Below are 21,824 nucleotides of genomic sequence, written 5' to 3' on the forward strand. Positions count from 1 at the left end.
ACACCAGAACACCCTGAGCCAATGTATTAAATAAGTATTTGGGTTTGGGTTTATTGACTGACATGTAACACTTGCAGACTGTGTGAAAGGTCTTTTCATGGTGTGCAGGAAATCTTTCAAGAAGCCCACTTTCACTCTGAAACAGGTGTGCAATCAAATGTGTCCTTCCTGCCAATATTTTGGCCCGAGACCTACATTTTCTTGTTTTGTGAGCAATCAACCCCTGACAACATGGATAGAGGAACTCGTTTTCTGCCTTCTATGTCTGTGAGAGACGAGACCACAAAATATCAAGCTACGGGATTGATTACAGTATGTACTGTACAAAGTAATCCCCCGTGTTAACTCTAAATGTGTAAAAATTGTCCTGTAGGTTTATGGAACCCCGGTAAGTTCAAAGGCCAGTAGCAGTTCTCTTGTTTTTGAACAGCATGTTGTTCAACTATTCCACCTGCACAGCTTGTTGTCTGTTATAGGGCATTAATCTCTTTGATAGGTGAATATCATGCAGAGACGGATTAAGTGCCGATTTTAGATCTCTGGTTTGGCCTGGAGCCAATGGATAACAGTAGCACACACAAATAAAAATGTATTCTGCACATGGCTTTCAATTTGGTGTGTAAAACACTCATTGCAATCTCACTATGTGTGGAAGGTGAGACAACAAGAGACTAATTAAAAATGAGTTCTCCACAAGATCTGTGAGAAATAGAACAGCAAGCTTCAGTGGCTGCTACTTTGTATAGTTGCCACATCGTTTACTTATTCATTACCAACCTGGCAAGCTAGAACAAGAGTGGAGGATTTCCCAGTAAGTGATATGATAATATGCTGTGAAAACAAACTGTGATCGTGAGGGACAGTAGATGAATGAATGCATGGCTTACAGATTGAGATACCTTTTCAGTATCTATACCCCGCGACATCGACCATGTGGATGCAATGTAGTCCATGACTCTCTCGCTCAAACCCTTGGGGACCTGGTAGAGCTTCAGGAAGTCTCGAACGCTGTTCAGCATCTCATGGTAGCGGTTGGTGTTGGCGTACATCTGCTGGAATATGGTCGTCACATTACCGAAGATTGTGGCATAAAGCAGGGCTGGGGAGAGAAGGAGCGGAAAAGGGAGTTCTTGAGCTGAGGAACTTTAAAGCAGGGGTCTTCAACAGGGGGTCCTCAGAGCTACTATAGGGGGTCCGCCAAATCTTTGTGTGATAGGATTTAGTTTTTTTACATTAACCACTTGACCCTAGAATTCCTTTTCTGAGGGGAACATTTGCCAAAAATAGCAGATCTACAAGCTCTCAATGCATCGCAGCGCGAGGCGTTGAGAGCTTGTAGATCGGCTATTTTTGGCAAAGAGGCTATAGGTGTAGAGGGAAAAAGAGCAGACTAATCTGAAACACAATTTTCTACAATATAGAGTAGGGGGTCCCTGCTTCATCTCTCTCAGCTAGGGGGTCCTTGGTCTGAAAACGTTGAAGACCCCTGCTTTAAAGGGCTGTAAAAGCTGCATGGAATGATTAGTGTTTTCCCAGAGGAAGAAGACCTGGTGCTGTCTATCGAGAGTTGAGCTATTTGTTACTTTGTTACTAATAATTGTGCTATTTGTTACTGTAACATATGAGACAGAATGTTAGTTCACCGGCTTCGAATGCTATCAATGCATTGAATGGGACATTATCACGTTTTGCGTCATTGGGCGTAATCAGGAGATACTGACCTACCGGAGGCAGAGCAGTCCCCACAACATGATTTACGATTCTGTGCCTATCGGTACATAACTCGGACGGTGCTGAGTAGGCTCAAGCCAGCGTCCGGTTCGCATGAGACTGTGCGCCTCCGTCATGGTCCGAAACCGAAACTTAACTTATATAAGTCCTGATAAGTTATAACACGCAATGAATGGTCTGATAAATCGCGGGTAGGTCAGTATGTCGCCTACTTTGCCCATTCAATGGTCTGATAAAACGTGATAATGTTCCATTCAATGCATTGATAGCATCCAAATGGGGTGGTTAGTTCATGAAGCCCTTGCATCGGCGAAACATTGTTTTTGTTCAATGAAATTAAGCATGGGAGAGACATTCCCTTCTTGTTACATGTCATCTCTCTGCATAAATACAAATACTGTAGGCCCACGTAATTGTGTGTGTGTGTGTGTGTGTGTGTGTGTGTGTGTGTGTGTGTGTGTGTGTGTGTGTGTGTGTGTGTGTGTGTGTGTGTGTGTGTGTGTGTGTGTGTGTGTGAAATCTCCCTTTGCCATGCAGCTACACCCAACCAAATGATCTTATATACAGTATATGAGTTGGACTGGAATCTTGCAACAGCTGGGGTGTGTTTGGATCAAAGGCCTCAGATTCTGCAGTGTAGTGTAGTGTTCTCTTGGCAATGAGCACCTAATTAGCCCTGCTAGAAGGTTTTGAGGGGAAACATGCCATCTACACATTTCAATTCTCCAGAGATAATGACAGCAACCTGTGTGTTTGCATGCACAGGCGTGTGTGAGTGTATTTTGTTTGTGCATGTTGTTTGTTTACAACACAAAGTGTTGGAAAACTGTACAGGGAATAATGCAGATAATTGCCATAAACTGCTGAAGGCCAGTGAGAGCCATGCCTGGAATCCTTTGATCACCTCAATGTATAGGTACAGTACACTACAGTACAGTGTTATGCTCCCTGAAACACAACTGATGTGATTGTGCAATCTATTTAATGCACGATAGCAAGAATCAATGATTAAACGGACAATCTAAGGATAAAGGAGGGATCTGACAATTGATTTTCTTCCCCCTCCTTTTTTGAGGTGGAGGGGCTTTTAACTTAACAAGTTGTCAGAATGGTAACTACCATCCAAGAGCTGCTTTGTTAGAAAGTCAGTTGTCAGAAACTAATGCCCCAGGCCGGCAGTTGCTATGGCAACAGAACATATGTATACCCCCATCCCCCAACCCCCCCCCAGATCCCCCGTCACACTATGATCTGCTGCTGCCAACACCGATCCACTGGTGAAGGTAAAAATAGAACACTATCAGCACATCCATATTTCATAGAGAATTGCCATGGACTAAAAGGGGAGATTGCATCTCTGAACAAGTCTGTGTGGGTGGTGTGATTTTCCATATATTTTGGTTTCTAAGAGAATTCGTCTCTGGCGATGAAAAAAGCTCTCCGAGAGTTTGACGGTGCCCTGGAGCCTATGTTGATAATCTGAAAGTGTAAAACTGCAGGAGGGACCGTCATGGTCTCATCAGAGGGATGGCGGTAGTGGCTGTGGATGCTACTTGTACAGCAGAGCGTGCAGGTGAAGAGTTATTGCGGTGGGATTGCAGGGAACGCTGGGATAAATTGATCCTGTGGTGCTGGAGTTGCTACTCTCTCTCAATAGCACTCTGCGTGCGTTCACAGACATAATGGCAGTGCACTGGATTATTCACTACACACAAATGCTATAGACACCTCATACATTTTTTATCTGAAGGAGCGGACTTGCTGTACAAACCTGCTCTCCTATTCTTTTCTTTTCATTTTAGATGTTTGTGGTCAGTGAGAGGGGCTCTTGTGACAAAATCAGAATGCGATTTCTTCCAGGGACAGCTGGTTTCACTGGTTAATGATTTTTTTATGACAGTATAGTGTGAACATTTATGACAACATTGTATAGTATAGGGCCTTCCACGCCAAGCCCTGTAACTACTGTATATCGTTAACCACTCGTCGTAGTTGTGGTGTAGACTCTGCCATCCTCTTGACTAAGACCATTTTTAAAAACTATATATTTATATTTATGAAATACAAAAGTATGATGTCAAACCCACCTCCCCTGGGTCTTGAATATTTTTCCCATCGAAAATAATGTGAGCTAAAATGGAAAAGAGAGTCCAGCAATTCTGTCAGGCAGGTGGCGCTGTATCGTGTATGAGGGGATGGGCCTATATCTCAGGCCAGGAGCGAAGGTAATTATTATTAATCGTGTCTCTGAAAAACTAATGAGCTCCCACCCGTTGTGGTTTGGTTTCCTTTGTTAAATGTGGGACTACAGTGATTAAAGGCTGCAGTCCTGGTCAGTAAGATAGCTGCCCATTGAAGATCATATGATCAGTAATTAGGGCCAAATTATATCGTGTAGGTTCATAATCTTTGATGAAGGGATAGATAATTTAATTATTTAAGTCTAAGTTGGAGGCAGTTTTGTCTTTCATAGTCCCATGTGACTAACACCCAAACATTTGGTACACAGAGGTAAACCCCCTCCCCCGTTCACGCATTCACAGTAAATACTTAAGGGCCTGACAAACTCTGAGACTACTTGCAAGAACTAATGGCGACTATCATCGCTTTGCATTGCATTGGTAAAGGTTGTGCTCATGGAACACAACCTTTGTATCTCATGTATAGTTTTGACCTTTTTTTCTCTGTAACATCAAACATTTTCCTGTTTGTTACAACCTAATATTTTGTGTTAAGTCATTTAAATTTTCATTATTTTTTTGGCATTATTTTCCATTTGAGTCATCGTGTCATATCTAGCAGAGCCAAGCTCCAAAGACCAATGCAGAGATGACAATGGCTGTTTCTCAATACCAAGAACACAAAGAGCCACAACAAACGTCAATATTGCATCTGAGTGCCCTCTTTTCATCTGTTTGTGGCTTGCCTTGCTGCTCACTTCTGTTTGTATGTATGATTGTGACTAGACTCACTTTCCCATTCATATTATAGCCTATCTGATGCTATTTGATATGTGTTTTATTTGCACAAGAGACTATGTACTATTTATTACATCCTTTGTGTAGATATTTGTCTTGATGTCTGTTTGACCGATAGACAGACAGACAGATTTTGTGTAAAATAGCCCATGGAAACAAATAATGCTGGTTAGGTCGTTTTATACATTTCTTCAATAATTTATTGAACTGATGTTCACATTTGTCAGATTTGGGGACACAGTTCCATTTAGCTGTTTTATTTCATAGCTACTATAAACACATTACGGAACTATAGGGAAAACATTACTGTATCCTGCAGGCCTGGGACTGGTGGATATAAGCTTGATGCAACAGAGACCAGCACTTATTGAGCTGCTACTGCGGATGCAAATGTAATGTTGTGGTACTGCTTACAATGATACAAGGAAGCAGACGTTAGTCTTCAGGAGGCTCATTTATAAAACTTCGGGGATTCCCCCAGTGTGAAATGATATACTATCATAAATGCTGACATAGAACGTCTGTATGAATTGCAAAAAATAATGAATTGACTTGTTTTAGTTTAATGATGTGGATTTCACAAGTACCGTTCTATCTACTAACATAGAGGGAATGCCCCCTGCTGGTTAGCTGTCCACCCTATACTCATTCTGTGATTAAAAATGTGTTAAACGATTTAATGTCTCTGAAACGTCTCCCCCTGCTGCAAACAGCCAGAGATGTGATGCAATCTATGATTCATTATCCCACAACCAGTGCAGGCATTTAATATTTTACTGGGCATGTTCATTCAACTCAAATGACCTATCAGGTAATTGGACAGTATGTAGTTTAACTGCATGTGATTATTAAGTTGATAAGTCAAGTTGGAAAGTTGCCTGAATGTCAAGAATACATGAATAAATGTTAGGCGGAATTGAAAAAAGGCAGAGAGGATACTTCTAGCGGGCCTGCCGTTTCTAACTTCTGATTGGGTGGGCAAGCCTACAACCTACCTCCTCGTGTTCACTTCAGACATACAGAGCTCTGGGTCTCTAAATGTCGGATGTAAACTTTTGGAACACAGGTGTACTTTCAGACGCTTATCAGTAGGCTTACTATGAGTTTCCTTTAAAAGGATTATATCAGATGATAAAGCCTGTAGATAAGTAAAAACCCTGCCCTGTTTGAGTGCCTGACAGAGTCCTCTGCCAGGAGGTAAATGTTACATTGCTGACCAAACTGAATTACTTGCTTGCATACAGTAACACAGGATCAATAGAAATACAGTTACAAAAGTGTGTATTGAAACAGAGGCTTTCTGGTAAAAGAGCCTTACTAACTGTAAAAATCACACTGTAGTGGTACACATAAAACATACTCCCAGCACATCAGCACAAATGTTAGTACAGTATAGAACGGAGTAAAACACAGAGACAACTATATGGGCATGAAGCAGAATTGGCATTAACAGATAAATGTGGGTGATACTATGTAAACAATACATCAGAAAAGACTGACATGAAAACTGTAATGCGAGAAGCCATTGTGTGTTTAAGTATTACACCTTATATGATTTAGACATAACCCATTCATTGCCCCCTCCCCTTTTAGGCATTTATTTTCCTGATATCATTTTTTTTGTTTTTGTTTTAGCATTCACACATAGTATCATACAGTATGGCAAGGGTGTAATTTTGGTTTGGTAGGGACTTTTTCTACAGCGGGGCTCCTAGCTATCTAACCTTTTCAGCTGAGACCCAAAAGATACTTGGTGACTCCTTAGGACCCGCAGGGGTAGAATGGCCGGTAGAGCGGCCGGGTGGGAACCGCAAGGCTCCCAGTTCGATCCCCGGCTCCTCCAGAGTTAGTGTCGAAGTGTCCTTGAGCAAGACGCTGAACCCCTAATTGCTTCCGATGAGCAGGTTGGTGCCTTGCATGGTTTCCTCTGCCATCGGTGTATGAATGTGTGTATGAATGCATGTGTGAATGGGTGAATGTAATGAACAATCTATGTAAAGCACTTTGGATAAAAGCACCATTTACCCAAACGTGCATGAATTAAGCACTATTTAATCTTATATGAAAATTGCCTAGAGGGTGGATGGACGGTCGACAGTGGACGTAACATGCGGACTTGTGAGGCGCACTGTTGCTCCGATCCGCACCAATCGTGGCACACACACTGGTCAGGGGTCTGCCACCTTAGGGCCCCCGGAGACCAAAGGCACACCATTGCTCCAATCCTCACCAAACTTGGCACAAATTCTGTTCAGGGGTCTGCCATGACAAATGTCACACCAAAAAAACATATGCGACACTGCAGCAATGTTACAGCCGATTCTAACATGTCAAATGGCCATAACTCGGTGACCATTGCTCTGATCAGCGCAATATAGGAATGGATTTGAAGGGCCTGAAAATCGAGTAGTGAAAATAGCCAATCTACAAGCTCAAAACGATGCTACACATTTTGAGCTTGTAGATCTCCCTACTGTATATCTCAAGTTTAAAAAAAAGTATGGGAAATTGTTTTTATAATAATTAACATATATAATCTTTTTTTTTTAAGTGACAGGTGCCTAGGACAAACAGGAAGGTCAAAATGCTCAAAAAGGATCTAAGAACACTGTCTTATGAGCGTGACTGAAATGGAAGATTGTGAGAGGTACCCTCAACGCCAATTGGGGATTCAAAGCAGTGTGAAAATCCATTGGATTTCAATCATGTTCTATAGATACAGTTAGAGTCACTGAGACCCCAAACAGAACTTCTGTAGAGGAATTTTGAAAAGAATTTCATGTCAAAATCACATTATTAAGCGCTTCATATTAAATTAAGAAAAGTCTTAATTTAAAGTCTTCAGAATCAAGGTGATAAAACAAATTCTTTCATCGATGTTAAGTATGTTTTGAGCTGTTAAAGAGGGTCCGGAGTTTCCAGGTTAAAATAACCTCTTGCTAAAGTTGTAGAATGTGTAGATAGATTCATAGAACAAAGTAAAGAATAGACTATGACACATTCACAATTTCACAGTCCATTATTCACTTCTCCACATCAAATACACACATTTAAACCAGATGCAAGCAACTAGCAAACCTGTTACTTGGACTTCCTACAGTACACAGAACCGCCATATTTTAGATTAAAAGGGATTTAGATGGCATGCTACAGTATGTTTGTCACATGGCTCCTCCGTACTGTATTAATGATACAGGATTTATTTACTCAACTACTTCAATGGACTGTGGCTTTAAAAGGTATGATTAAGTACATTAGGACTTGTCACTCACATCCAATCATCATCATGGCCACGGCAAAGATTTTCTCCCCATCTGTAGTCGGAGCTATATTTCCAAAGCCGATGCTGGTCAGACTGGTCATGGTGAAGTACAAAGAGGTGATGTAGACCGAGTCTTTGTTAGGGCCACCCTCCCATTTCCCTGAACCGCTGGTATTGAAGCGGTATGGCGTTCCCACCGTCTCGGCTAACATGTAGAGCCAGCTGTCCACACGCACGATGTTGGTGTCTTCATCGATGACCTCGTAATCGCCAATGCTGTACCTGTGTGTGAGGGAAATGTATTAATATTGCATTTCATTCAAACCTTTATTTATTCTCGAAAGACATTTAGGTTGCCCTCATTTGCAGTGTCGTCGAGATACAGCACAGTACAACATCAATACAACATCAATATTCATATCAATGATAAATTCAGAACAAAAACAAAATTAAAAACAGTTACAGACATTTGTGGGTAGATCTGCAATCAAAGATTTAAATTGACCATATGTTATGGGCGAACTGATCTTAAATGTCACAACCAGAGGTGTAATCTACAGTATAAGCTTGTAGATCTGATCCATTTCCCCCATGTGACACCATCATAATGATGAAATATATCCTTGCTGTCGAGCAGAAACCTCTTATCTCCATATTTTAACTTTTATATCAAAAGTAGCAGATGTGCAAGCTCGAAACGCGGTGCGAAGCGATGCGTTTTGAGCTAACAGAGCAGTGATATTCAACTGGTGGCCCACGGGCCAAATCCGGCCCCAGCGGAGCTTTCTTGTGGCCCCTGGAACACATTCCATATTCCAATGTAAAAAAAGAAATTACACAATTATTATTAGATGGTTGGTTGTACAGAATGACCATTTTGATGTTTTTCATAACCATTAACCAAAGCTTGTTAATAGTGAACCAACCAATAACCCGAATGAAGGAATGTTTGGGACTCACTCAGGGTTAACTAAGGGTTAATTAACACCCACCGCCTACTGCATTTGCAGTCAAGACACTGCTACAAGAACCCAAATGCGGGTGAATGTAATCTTTGGAGAGTAAATCATGCACCAAAGAAAGAATTCTCCTTCTACATCCATTAGCTAGTTTTGAGTGGATTCTGTCCAACTTCCATCTTCTACAGTACATCTCCATCCACTTGTAGGTTTTACACGGTGTGATTAATTTGTCCTCAATAATGTCCTGGGCTGAATGATGGTCTAACTCTCCACTACGTAAGAGCTTGCGCTCTTATCAGCCGGATGCTAAACCCCCACCCCCCCCCCCAAAAAAAACTTTCCTTCATACGTAGGCCTACATGTAAACACTTCAACTTGCCAGACTGCCACCAATTCTTCTCACAAAGACACTTCCATGCCAGGGACCCGTGCACAGAACACACAGAATCTACTTCCTATTTTCTCAATATCCAAATCAAAGCCTGTGCATTATAAAGGACTGGCACAGGAATGATCTTATCAAACATCAAAAGGCATGAAGTATGCAGTATGAAGCAGGCCCTTTAAGTTACCATAATGGACATAATATGTCCATTGTTGTGTCTTATATACTGTACAGTAGCACACACAACAAACGGTCAAACTGTTAACCACGAACACGCTCTTGTGGCCAGCGGCTTCAAGTCATTTTACAATTGTGGCCCCTGCCTAATCTAGTTAAATACCTGTTGTAGAGCATACTTAAAAGTGTTGGACATATGAGGTTTACACCCCGACAGAGACGATATAATATGGCTTAAGTGGTTAACCCTCAGTTGCTCCAGAGGAAGATAAAAGTGCCAAGAGCCAACACATAAATGAAAATTAGCAACATTATTGGTAATGTTCATTTGATGATCTCTTCAATAGAAGAAGGCAGTTAGCTGCCAAAACCATAATAACACTTTGGCTACCAGTGTGTGCGGCTACCTTCTCATTCAGTCCGGGAACGCATCTGTGTCATTTTAGATGACTTAAAGAATAGCAGATATACAAGCTCATAGTGTGGTACCGAGTGCCGCGCTATGAACTTGTAGATCTGATATTTTTGAAAAAAATTGAAAATGTGTGCAAATCTTTGAATATATATTTTTTAAAGCGAACATTTGTCAAATATTTTGAATAGCCTAAAGTAAATAATAAAACAAAAATAAAATAATGGTTATAGCTAAACATCTAAAATGACACGGTATGCGTTCCCGGATTGAATGGGTTAAAGACTAGTAATTTACCGTCATTTTCTTATCATAAGTTACAATATAGTATAATATACAATGCATACTACATTGTTGCTGTCGGGTGGAAACCTCATATGTCCAAAACTGTTAGTTTTCAGGATTCAAATAAAAAAATGGCAAAAAATAGTATGTTTTTAGTTGTGAATCGGCTATTCTTGCTAGTTTTGTGTAATCTCTCAAGAACAGATTCTGCTCTCCGCTTGAATCTGTCGGGGGGGTTCGTCATATCGCGTACGCACTGGCCTACTGTACAAGTGGGCGTGCCTTCAGATCAGGAAGCAGGCCGCACTTTACCCAATCAAATGTAGTGGCCGGGATTTACGTGTGTACCGATCCTTCCCCACTAGAAACAAACCGAAACTCATTTAACAATAGCGTCCTCGGAGCAGACAAAACCACGGAAAGATATTCACATTTTAACTTGCTCTTTCATCATAGAAACAAGTGGGCTTATAACCAAAACGATCCATATTCTCTGGGAGAAGTGGTGTTAGTGTTCCGTGTAGAAATATTGTTAGTGGGAATGAAAACATAGTCGCACCACCGGAAGTGAAAGGCTGAAGGCAGACCAAAACCCCGGTTTCCTTGCGCACGGGGTGCTCCATTTAGCCCCCCCCCCCCAGAGCTAAGTGAAAGAGTAAAAAACAGCAGAGGGCGCTGCTTTTCCTTTTTTATTTGGCGATGGGTTCCCAGATTGAGTTTTGTGTGACACTGTAGTGTGACGAAGTAGGGCATTGATTTACAAAAAAAACATACGTTAAAATACAGAGATAAGAGGTTTCTGCCCGACAGCAACGAAATACGATGTTAAATGTCATGCATGTTTAGACGTACCAAATGCAGGCTAGCCAGTGGGCTGCCAAGCCAAAAACACACACCAGCAGCACCAGGACCGCCGCCCCATACTCAATGTAGTGGTCCAGTTTGCGGGCGACCCGACCCAAACGGAGCAGACGGACCACCTTCAGCGAGCTGAAGAGACTGCTGATCCCCTAAAAGATGGGACAAGAGAGGAGATAGAGAGAGGAAATAGAGAGAGGAGATAGAGAGAGGCACATGTCACTGTGGGCTCCATAGCAATGATGGGGAGAAAGCATGCAGTGAAACCTACTTGCCCTCTCAGTGCACCATTAATGAGCTAATTTAATGCCATATAGCAGTGGTTCTCAACCAGTGGTCCGGGGACCACCAGTGTTCCTTGAGGGGGTTCCAGGTGGTCCCCAGCTAAATGATGGAGAGTTGGTAACCAAATGGACCCTTATAGATCTTTAACTCTTGAGAGTGTAACATTTAACCAAATGGACCCTCAAGAGTTAAATTATTGTTAAGTTGGCATTTACTTAATTAAAGAATTGCTATTGTTATCAACGGTTGCCTGTTGTCTCTCCTATGGTACCACATCAATACAGCATGAAATTGTGGACAAAATTGTATCCAACGACAACAAAATGTTCCAAGTCTTGGGTCGGAGAGGCTAAATCTCATCAAACGGTGGTCCGTGGCTCAAATGCAGAATAAATAATGGTCCTAGATGTGAAAAGGGTTGGAAAAAAAAGTAAAGAACCATGGCCATAAAGTAACCCCAGCCCGGCCATTCTCTGGAAATCTCCCATTATGCCAAGCAGGAGGCGTCTTCACCAGACTAATATGTATCTCAGTTAAACCTGCAGTAATTTCATTGAATCAAACATCCTGTCACCTCATATTGTTCAAACCTCCTGAGCCAGCTAAAGTAGTTCACTACACGTATTGTAATTGCCAGGCCGTCAGGCCCGAAGGTGAAGACTATAGCCAATTCTAATTTTTCCATCCTTCATAAGCGTCATGTCCTTGCGCCTTAGTGTCTCCCCTGAGGAAGCAGGCGAGGTTTAGATACGAGGTTGGAGGAATTGATCAAGTTCGACTTATGAATGGGAAGCTCACTGAAGAGTCATTTTGAAACAACGGCAATTACTTTCAACATCTTACACAGCTGAATCACTGGTAATTGCTCAGATTATTGCTCGGATGTCATGTTGTACTGGACACCGTTTTTCTCTCTTAGGAATTGAGCTGTTTGACATACATTCTATCATAGATCTACCCATGATGCACAACAAACCGCAGAATTGTGTAAATAAAAATCAATCAAACCAAATACCATTATTGAATTTGTAAGTGCATATCACATTATCAGATGGTCAAATGTTTATAATGAGGGTGTAATTTGTGAAAAGGAACAGAGGAATACGGAGTGAGAGTAGGCTACATTTTATTCCTAAATAAAGACATGAACAGTGTACAACATACTACAACAAACATGTAATAATCTGTAGGACTAAAACGTGCAAATAATGAAAACTACAGAATGAATAAAGCAGCTTTGATCACTGTTATTCAGAGATGTATAGAGCATTTTCTTTTCAGTATCTCTTCCAGTTTAATTAAGTGGGACACATTCACTCTCAACCTTGTACTGTAACTGTGTATAGGTAAACCACCACCCATAGTTCTTACCATTCATCAATCAACTTTTTCATGTTTACATGATTGGAATACTATCAGATCAAACGTTTCAAAGGCTCTAAATCATCCTTTTGAAGTCTGCAACAATGCACAGCTGTTGGATTCCATCCAATAGCCCAAGGAGACGGTCCGCTGCAGTATTCAATAACTAAACAGATAACAACTCTTAAAGACCAGTCCACACCAATGATTCGCTATACGACAAAACAAACTGATCACAAACACGTTTCTCACATGAACTGCCATTGTAACGTTACAAACATGTCCATCTCTCTCTCTCTCTCTCGTTACATTAATAAAAACCAATCACCATGCAGATGCCATTGCCTTTAAGAGAAGACTGCGCAAGCCATTGTCCTCCAGTGTAATCTTGCGCTCTCTCCCTTTCTGCCCATGGAAGAGCGACGTTGCCTTGGAATAAAATTATGGATTAATTAAACAAAATGGTCTGGTGTGGATATAGAAAACGCATGAAGATCAAACGACATTTTACTGTAAAATTACTGTAAAATCGTAATGACAATCACATTCACAATCACTTAATTCAGAAGTGAACTCTGCGGCCACCCTGAGGCGCTTGGTTGAATGCTTGATTCTGATCAATCACTAAATTCAGCGGTTATTTTTTAATTCAGTTATTTTTTAATAATGACCGCTAACAGACCGCTGTCTAATCAATGACTCAGAGCACCTGGCTCATATCATTCTGATTTTGTGCCGTATCCAACATGCCAGCCATGTAAACAAACACACAATGTAATTTACAGCTAAACATTGCTCTCAAGAATGTTTTTTAAAACATTTGAAGCGAGAAATTGACAGTAACCGAAAATGTATTCTACTTTATCAACACTTCCCGTAGTTTTCCTGAGGCGACCACGTTGCAATGGAATACTTTCATTACCGTAAGCGATCAATGTATTAATTTAGCCACGGTAGCCATGTAATAAGCGGGATAATCAATGGGGAGTGGGTTATTATTTATTATTGAGAAATAAACCCCTTCAGAGTGATTAGACCCCTCTGCTATCGCATCGTGGTCTAATCACCCTGTCTGGGTTTATTTCTTCCCATTGATTATCCCTTGCATAATTGGTCCTCACTAATGCTCATTATAATATGGTAAAACTTTTGTCTACTCGGTCTGTCTCAGGGGAGGGATGTGGACAGTTCAGAAACCTGCTACCGCAGTGACTTCATCATGAGCATTATTGAGGACCCATTATATAAAGATAGGTTGAAAATGGGTGAAGTGGTTCTTTAAGTATTCAAAAGTACATGCTTTTAAAATACTGAAATATTTAAAAGAACAAATCATCAAATTAAGAAATTAAGAAGATGTTCTTATAATATTAATGCATTGCTGTATTAACATTAAAACATTTTCCAAAAAAAGATTTTCCAGACATTCCCCAAAAATATTAATAATCCTATATTAAAGGGATAGTTCACCCCTAAAATGGCTTTTTTTTCCTATCGATTAGTCACCCTATGGAGACCAGCATTTGATGACCAGTAGCAGTTCCGTTGGAGACACAAAGAGTCTCCTTTGTGTCTCCTACCGGAACCGCTGCCTACCGTCCGCTGGTAATCAAATTATTGGCTTAGGAATGCGACAAAAACTAAAAAATATCCATGAATTCAAGTTTCCATGGGATGACTATTCGATAGAAAAACTTTTTTTTTTTGGGTGAACAGTCCCTTTAAAATTGGCTACTGGGAGGGCCGGTGGACCTCTGACATCACTCTGACTCAGACATAACCAGAAACAAACCCAATACGCCTATATATAGGCAGGACCACGGCCACATCACTATTACTCAGACATAACCATAAATAAACATGATACATCCATTTATAGGCATGTCACTAGACTCCGACATAACCTTAAACAAATCCGATATGCTCATATATAGGCATGTCACTATGACTCAGACATAACCATAAACTAACCCGATACGCCGATACATGCATATATGGAGACCCGGTTGTCCAAGAACACAGATTTGACCGCCATGCCCATATGTGGGCATGTGCATATATGGGACCGACCGACTTCACTCGAGGGAGTGCGGTGCCCGCAAACCCCCAGAGCCATGGTAGAATAGTGAAGTGGCCTGGTGGTCAAATCTGAGATTGCAGGACTTCCGTATTTAAAACACCACTGCGCATGCCTCTACCGTTTGAAACCCTAGTGCGCCTGCTCGGTGCTCAAGAATTCCACATTTCGGCACCCACATTTGGTGCCCAAATGCGGAAGTAGAGCGTTCTTTCGGGTGCTTCAAACGCCGGTGAGCAACCTTCATTGAAATTAATTGCTGGGCGGGGCAGTCCGCCCTCTAGATATATTATAACTCTATGGGTGCCCGCCATTGAGTCGTTCGGATATGCGGGTGTCCAGAATTACTGATTCAACCGATATGTCCATATATAGGCATATATGGATATCCAGTTGTCCAGAACCGCTGATCTAACGGATATGCCCATATATGGGCATGCCAAAATATGGTTGTATGCTGATGACATGAGGGATCTCCATATATGGGCATAAAAGGGACCAGGACTGACAGATACAGAGATCTCCATATATGGGCATACAATGGACACAGGTAGACAGACAGATCAGAGATCTTCATACTGTATATGGACACAAAAGGGACACAGACAGATACAGTATAACACAGTACAACGGGTACTCTGACACTATGCCTCAGACATATCGGTCGCATCGGCGGTGCGATGTAGGTGTGGGGGTTGCGTAGTGACCAGAACCTCTAATAGTCAAAATAGCAGATAAGTTCACAGCGTGTCGCTATGCAATGCATTGTGAGCTTATTTGAAATAGGACTTAAGTGGTTAATTCATAATGTATTTTCACTTCCTAGGACTGTAGTCAAAAGTACAAATATCTGTCATGAAATGTAATGGAGTGAAAGTCATCCAAGTATCCAAAAATACAAATACTCAAGTAAAGTACAGATATTCAACCACTGATTATAATATAACAGGTTGACGTGCTATGGAAACGATAAACTATCTCGCCTTCATGTGTCACTGTCCAGTTCAGGACAGCCCTGTCTGCTGTTTATATCCTATGTCCCGGAGGGACTGTGACAATATCACTGTTGCTGTGGAAACATCAATTGGTCGTGGCTTGGCGCCTGGGTGTGGACTGTCCAGTTTCATATTGTTGCAAACCACAGTTTTAGGATTCTGTTGTTGTTGCAAGTTGCAACTCGTTACGTTGATTGAATACTTGAATACTTGAATACTTGAATACTTGAATAATAAAGTAGAATCGGAGCCATCTGTCTGTCTGTCCGTATGTCTGTCCGTTCGTCCGTCCGTATGGCATCAAACCTTGCATGCACACTCACAGTAGGTCAAGGAAGACACTCCACCCACAATTTTAAAGAGGTAGCTTTAAGTTTTGGCCTAGGCCTATAACTCTTGAACCATACGTCTACAATAAAATAAAATAGCTGGGGGGTGGGGCAGTCCGCTCACTCACACAAATCGGTACACATATCTCTGGAGTCATGTGGTCAAGATGTATCAGTCAGATTTGTCATACCGTATTCCATTCTGATTGACTTCCAAATCTTGCGGGCCCTGGGTAGCCAATGCGGCCTGGTGGAGATCAATGGTGGTGGAGATCAATGTTCTGTGCATTATAGTTAATGTTATGATTAAATACATAATTTAATATAAAACATCAACATAAATTCAAACCCAATTCACATATCTCCCTCGAGTATTTAATATTGCCCTGATCTTGCGCACTTTTTTATTTCCTTTGTTTGCTTTGGACAAGGGTAAAAATCTGCTTATCTAATCAGTCTGATTAACCTAATCAGAGTTCTGTGTTTACATGAAGCTAAACATCTTTTTCAGTAGGAACGAACCAACACAAGGCTGTACAATACATGAATAGTAAACATTAAAACGATAGCTGTGAATCTTTTCACAGCAGAGTGAACGACCAACTCATCTTCAAAGATTTTTTTCAGAATATCTGTTTCCTGGTCCTGAAAGCTCAGTTACTGTGGATACTGGACCAACTACAGTACCAAACAGTAAACAAATGTCTTATACATAGTGCTGCACAATCTCACAGGATGGAGAGGTTACAAGACCAGCACCTACAGTAAATGCCTACTCAGCTCCTCCGCGTATTGAAACACCCTCTCAGTGATAAATTTAAAGAGACAACACCAATCGCATCAGTGTGCTGTGCCGTTAGTGAGTGTATAGGATTTCTTTCCTTTGGTGGTGGTGGTGTGTGAGGGGGCAATATTGATCTTTCTAATGTGCTGTGGTGTGCAAGGAGCACACGACTGCAGCACTCATGTCACTCGATCTGACCTGGCTGCCGGTCGGAGCCCTCAGCCTCCCTGACATCAATTTACAGACGCGAGGTGCCAGCTCTATTAAATTAACAGTAAGATTATTATGGATCTGGATCATGAAGTCATTATTCCTAAACTCCATAAGATCCTTTTTGGAAACAAGCAGGCTTTACCTGAATCCTATAACTCGATATCTCTTAAGTACAGGTATGTAGTCAGTAAAGTCAGTCACCGACTGCCATGACATACCTGCCATTTTTATCCAAATGGCAGGTATGTCATATGTCATTAATCTAATGTTGTGCATATCTCAAGATCAAGATCTCTGAATTTAGATTATCCCGTTTTGGGAATTTCTTAACAATGAAACAGCAAATAGACGGGTTTCCGAGCGACGTCATCACAGAGCAGAATGCGCAATCTGCGCATGCCTGGGGGTAAGGCGCGTTCGAAAATACAGCCCTGAGCGGCAGTGAGCGCACTGGCCAATACAAACTAATAGGCGAGTGTGCTCCGGTGCGTAATTTCCAAACGCACCCATAGGCTTCCCCCCGCAGCTGCGCGGTCATATTCCTCTCATGTTTACTAACAGGAAACCCGTCTATACCACCTGCCCTCTTTTTTTTGGGATCAAATAAGCTCCACTCTTATTAACCTTACAATAAGATCTATATATATATATATATATATATATATATATATATATATATATATATATATATATATATATATATATATATATATATATATATATATATATATATAAGAATAATTTAACTATTCTAGCTAAAACACCAAATTTAGTCCAAATGACTTCAAATATACCACACTAATATGGTACAGTATGCCTGTATGCCTGAAATTGTTTTGACTTTGCTTTGTTTTCTTATAACTTGATATCCAATAAAATATTCATGAGGAACTATATTCCTATATATATTCATATATTATATTATATGACATATGGCAATCGTTTTAGCTCTGCAGATGTGCATTCATTACTTGGTTCATTCATTACTGGTGATTGGTCAGGTTTTTGTGGTAAATCAATGCAGTAAATTAAGAGGTTAAAGCCGATCTGAGGCAGTTTAATGAGGTGAATAAAATCTTTGCTGTTGTATTGTTAAGGACCTCCAAGGATGTAGGTCTAGAACAGGGGTATAGGCAAGCTTTACTATCAAGTTTCTAGACTAGAATAACTTCAAACCCCCAATACAACCCCTCCCATAACTGACCAGCTACGCTAGTTTATACAAACAAAATTCTAATTCACAATAATTTAATATAACTTACCAATAGCTTGGAATTAGATGGTGACATAAGTCAAACTTCTTAACCAAATTAGGAAAAGATAAACAACTAGAAAAAGTTTGCCAGCAATGTTCCGAATTCAGTCATTGTAGAGGTGAGTGGAATCACTGCGTTTATGATTGAAGGCATTTTGTTCAAAACAAGCCATTCCTGCAAAGTTTAGATGCCAATCTTAGCCAATCAGGATGGAATATGAAAAAATCTGACAGATCCGTGTTGATCACATGACTATAGAGATAATGTGTACTGATTTGGATGATGTTTGGACAAAACATTTTTTTCCCAAAAATCGGCCTCCTGGTGGCAGGTGCCAGAGATTAGCTGTCCACGGACGGACGGACGGACGGACGGACGGACGGACGGAGGAAATGGTAATTATCAATTATTTGGAAAAGGAACGATGATCACTGAACACAGACATGAAAATATGCTACTTTTGCAAACAAACAAAAAGAAAAAAAGGCCGTACTTTTCGTATATAGTGTACTTCTTTGATAATTTATATCATTGCATACTTCAATAGTGTTCATACTGTACCAACAAACATACAGTTTGTCTTATATCCTTAAGATATCAACATAAAATGTATTGCAGAGTAATTGTCAAATGAATTTGGTCATAGTAGAAGTAGTAGGTACAGTAAGTATATGGTCACATAAATCAGTCCTTTGTGTGACAGCTGTGTGGAGGAGAGAGAACATGAATCATGATGGTAGTCTAATCAAACTGAAGCCTACTTGAGTGACAGCTCGGTGGTTCCAATTCTTCCCATCACGTCCCATGCATGAGAACAGGCAGAAGAGGGAGGGGCCATGCAAACAGAACAGAGGAATGAAAAAGAAAAAAAAGAAGAAAAAAAGTGAGAGAAAAGACACTTCATCAATAATAAGTGGTGAATTCAACGATGACAAAACTAATATTCAATAAACGTACTATTGAACATAATTCAAATAAGCAAACAAATAAGAAGCCTACTATAATGACGGTATATGGAACTCCAACAGAGTTGACATTGTAGTGAAGTGCCCAGGTATTTTTATTTCTATACTGACATCAAACATGTCATGTACAAACCCAGATGATCTAGTCTAGTGGTTAAAGACCATCATCAGAGGATCAATGCTTAGAAGTACAGGCAAGCCATGAAGCCCTTGAGCAACCCACGCCTCTTTCAGGAGCAAATCGGTGGATGAATGGATAGTGTACCAACCATATGGTTGTGAAATATCTGGTTTGACTCCAGCATGAGCTGTGTGTTTCATGTCTTTCATCTCTCTGCCCTTGGCTTACTGTCTCTAGTCTACACTCTACTATCTGAAGAAAATCCTCCACTGCCAACCTCTTGGATATCCCTACGAACCTGGAGTGGCGGGGCCTTCTCAGTTGCCGCCCCCCCTCCCTATGGAACACACTCCCAGCTCACATCAAAGCTGCTCCCACCCTCACCACGTTTAAAACCACACTCAAAACCCACCTTTTCAAACTCCCATTCCCTTCCTAATCATAATCCTCTTTTCTGTCTTTTTTCTTTCTATAGTTTTTAACATAGGAACGTAAAACACAAACTCTGGGCATAAGATGGCAGTGCGGAGTGCGCTCTGATAGAGCCAGAACACACCTCATTTTAGGAGCAACACACCCATCGGTGCTAAATAGGTGCCATGATCATTTGATATTTAGACAACGGGGCAAAGTGTAAAGATGACAACTGCGTTGTTGGTCGGAAGATAGGAACGACAAATTCACTCCCCGTTTGTGCCTTTTTGTGCAGGGCGGAAGATACTGCCCTAAGAGTCTAAAAGTCAGAGGTTGTGCTGCTCCTTACACCTAACCGGACATTTTGGCTGAAAGGTGACACTAGACAAAAGGCCATGGGGGCAGTGGGGCACCACAATCAGCATGGTTCACCCCGCAATCTTCCTATTAGATTATGAGATATCTTGAGCGTAAAGAGGAAATTCGAGCCTACGGTTGGCATTAGAGGAAAGGCCATGAGGGTCAACAAAATCAATAGGGGCCATCCTCTGGGGAGCATGAAGGTAGATAAAAGATTCCGTGGCAATCAAGCTAATCTTCTCGAGATATGTTGTAGGATGGACGGACCGACTGACATTGCTATCGTTAGAGCCACATTGCTAGCGAGGCAAAAAGAAAATGTTATTGTACAAATACGATAAATATGCCTAACATGGCACAACAGTTATTCTGTAGGGAAGTCCATGACTTCATAGTGATTTCAGATGACAACATGCCAGTGTTTTTCCCCTTCTCCTGACCTCTGACTTGTAATGTGATTTGTCTGACCTCGAGGCCTCTTGACCCCATCAGCGATTAGGCTGCTGAAATGTTGAAAGACTAGAATGGAGGAAAGTGCTGCACCTGCACCTACTGCTCACATGGATGCTGATGACTGCCCACAAGCAAGTCTGTTAAGCGTGACCGCAGCATTTCGCAGTGCCTTGTGTGTGAATTGGAAGCAGACCGCCTGCCCCCCCCACCGTTCCCCGTCTCCCCCGTCCCTAAGAGCTAACATACACTCTCCTGCCTCTGACTGACACATTGGGACATTAAAAGCAATGACAGCATTTTACACACATGCTCTGTCCCAGAACCACATACAGTAGTTGCACGCATGCACGCACACTTGCACGCGAGCACACACATGTGCCGGCACATACACACTATGATCCATAGATGTAACGAACACTGGCAAGCAGAGCCCAGGGTACATTTAGAGTGTGTGTGTGTGTGTGTGTGTGTGTGTGTGTGTGTGTGTGTGTGTGTGTGTGTGTGTGTGTGTGTGTGTGTGTGTGTGTGTGCGCGCGCAATTGTGTTTGTCATTCATTTCAATGTATGAATAGTAGAGGCCAGCTCTCTTTTGGCACAATGATGGCGTCTCGGAGATGGAGGTGAATTTCAATAAGATGCAGGTACAAGTGGTGTTAGTTGTAAGCTTATTGTGTGAATGTATGTTAGTTTGTAATACTGTAAAATAATAGTATAGTGACAGTATTGTGTATAATAATAATAATAATAGTGTTGTGAAAACAGAGAACACAAGCTACTGACCAAGAGAGCACAGACTTTACAAGCCTTGAAAACGACAACAAACAACACAAACAGTACAATGCACTATAAAACAGCAATGTTATTATGACCGTATTATGCGACCGTCTCAAAATACTTGCTTGAGAAAAAGTATATATTTAAAGAAACTAATTTCTGAATAGCAGCGATGCAATGACAGACTTTGGCACTGTCATTAGCAAGTATGATTGAGCCATTTCAATGAATGAAAATCTTCAATTACTTAAAAATATATTTTAATTTACTTTTAAGAATCCTTTCTGATTAATCATGAACTGGGCAGTCAAAATATGGAGATGGCTGACATCATAGTACTGACGTAAAAGACTGGCCACATCAAGTCCAATATCCACATATAGCCA

General features: G+C 41.1%; 1 protein-coding gene across 1 annotated transcript in view; it reads right to left on the reverse strand.

Annotated features, from left to right (window-relative positions):
* Positions 1-21,824, reverse strand: part of kcnh1a (potassium voltage-gated channel, subfamily H (eag-related), member 1a) — a gene marked incomplete at both ends in the record, with an annotated part of 50,451 nt that overhangs the window by 11,348 nt on the left and 17,279 nt on the right. Inside the window, 3 exons of the mRNA XM_084076073.1 lie at positions 900-1,099; positions 7,982-8,253; positions 11,045-11,202. Coding sequence (XP_083932199.1) covers positions 900-1,099; positions 7,982-8,253; positions 11,045-11,202 — 630 coding nt within the window. The remainder of the gene's footprint in view (positions 1-899; positions 1,100-7,981; positions 8,254-11,044; positions 11,203-21,824) is intronic.

Source organism: Gymnoscopelus microlampas (assembly GCF_963454915.1).
Source record: "Gymnoscopelus microlampas genome assembly, chromosome: 13".
In the NCBI taxonomy this organism is placed as follows: Eukaryota; Metazoa; Chordata; class Actinopteri; order Myctophiformes; family Myctophidae; genus Gymnoscopelus; species Gymnoscopelus microlampas.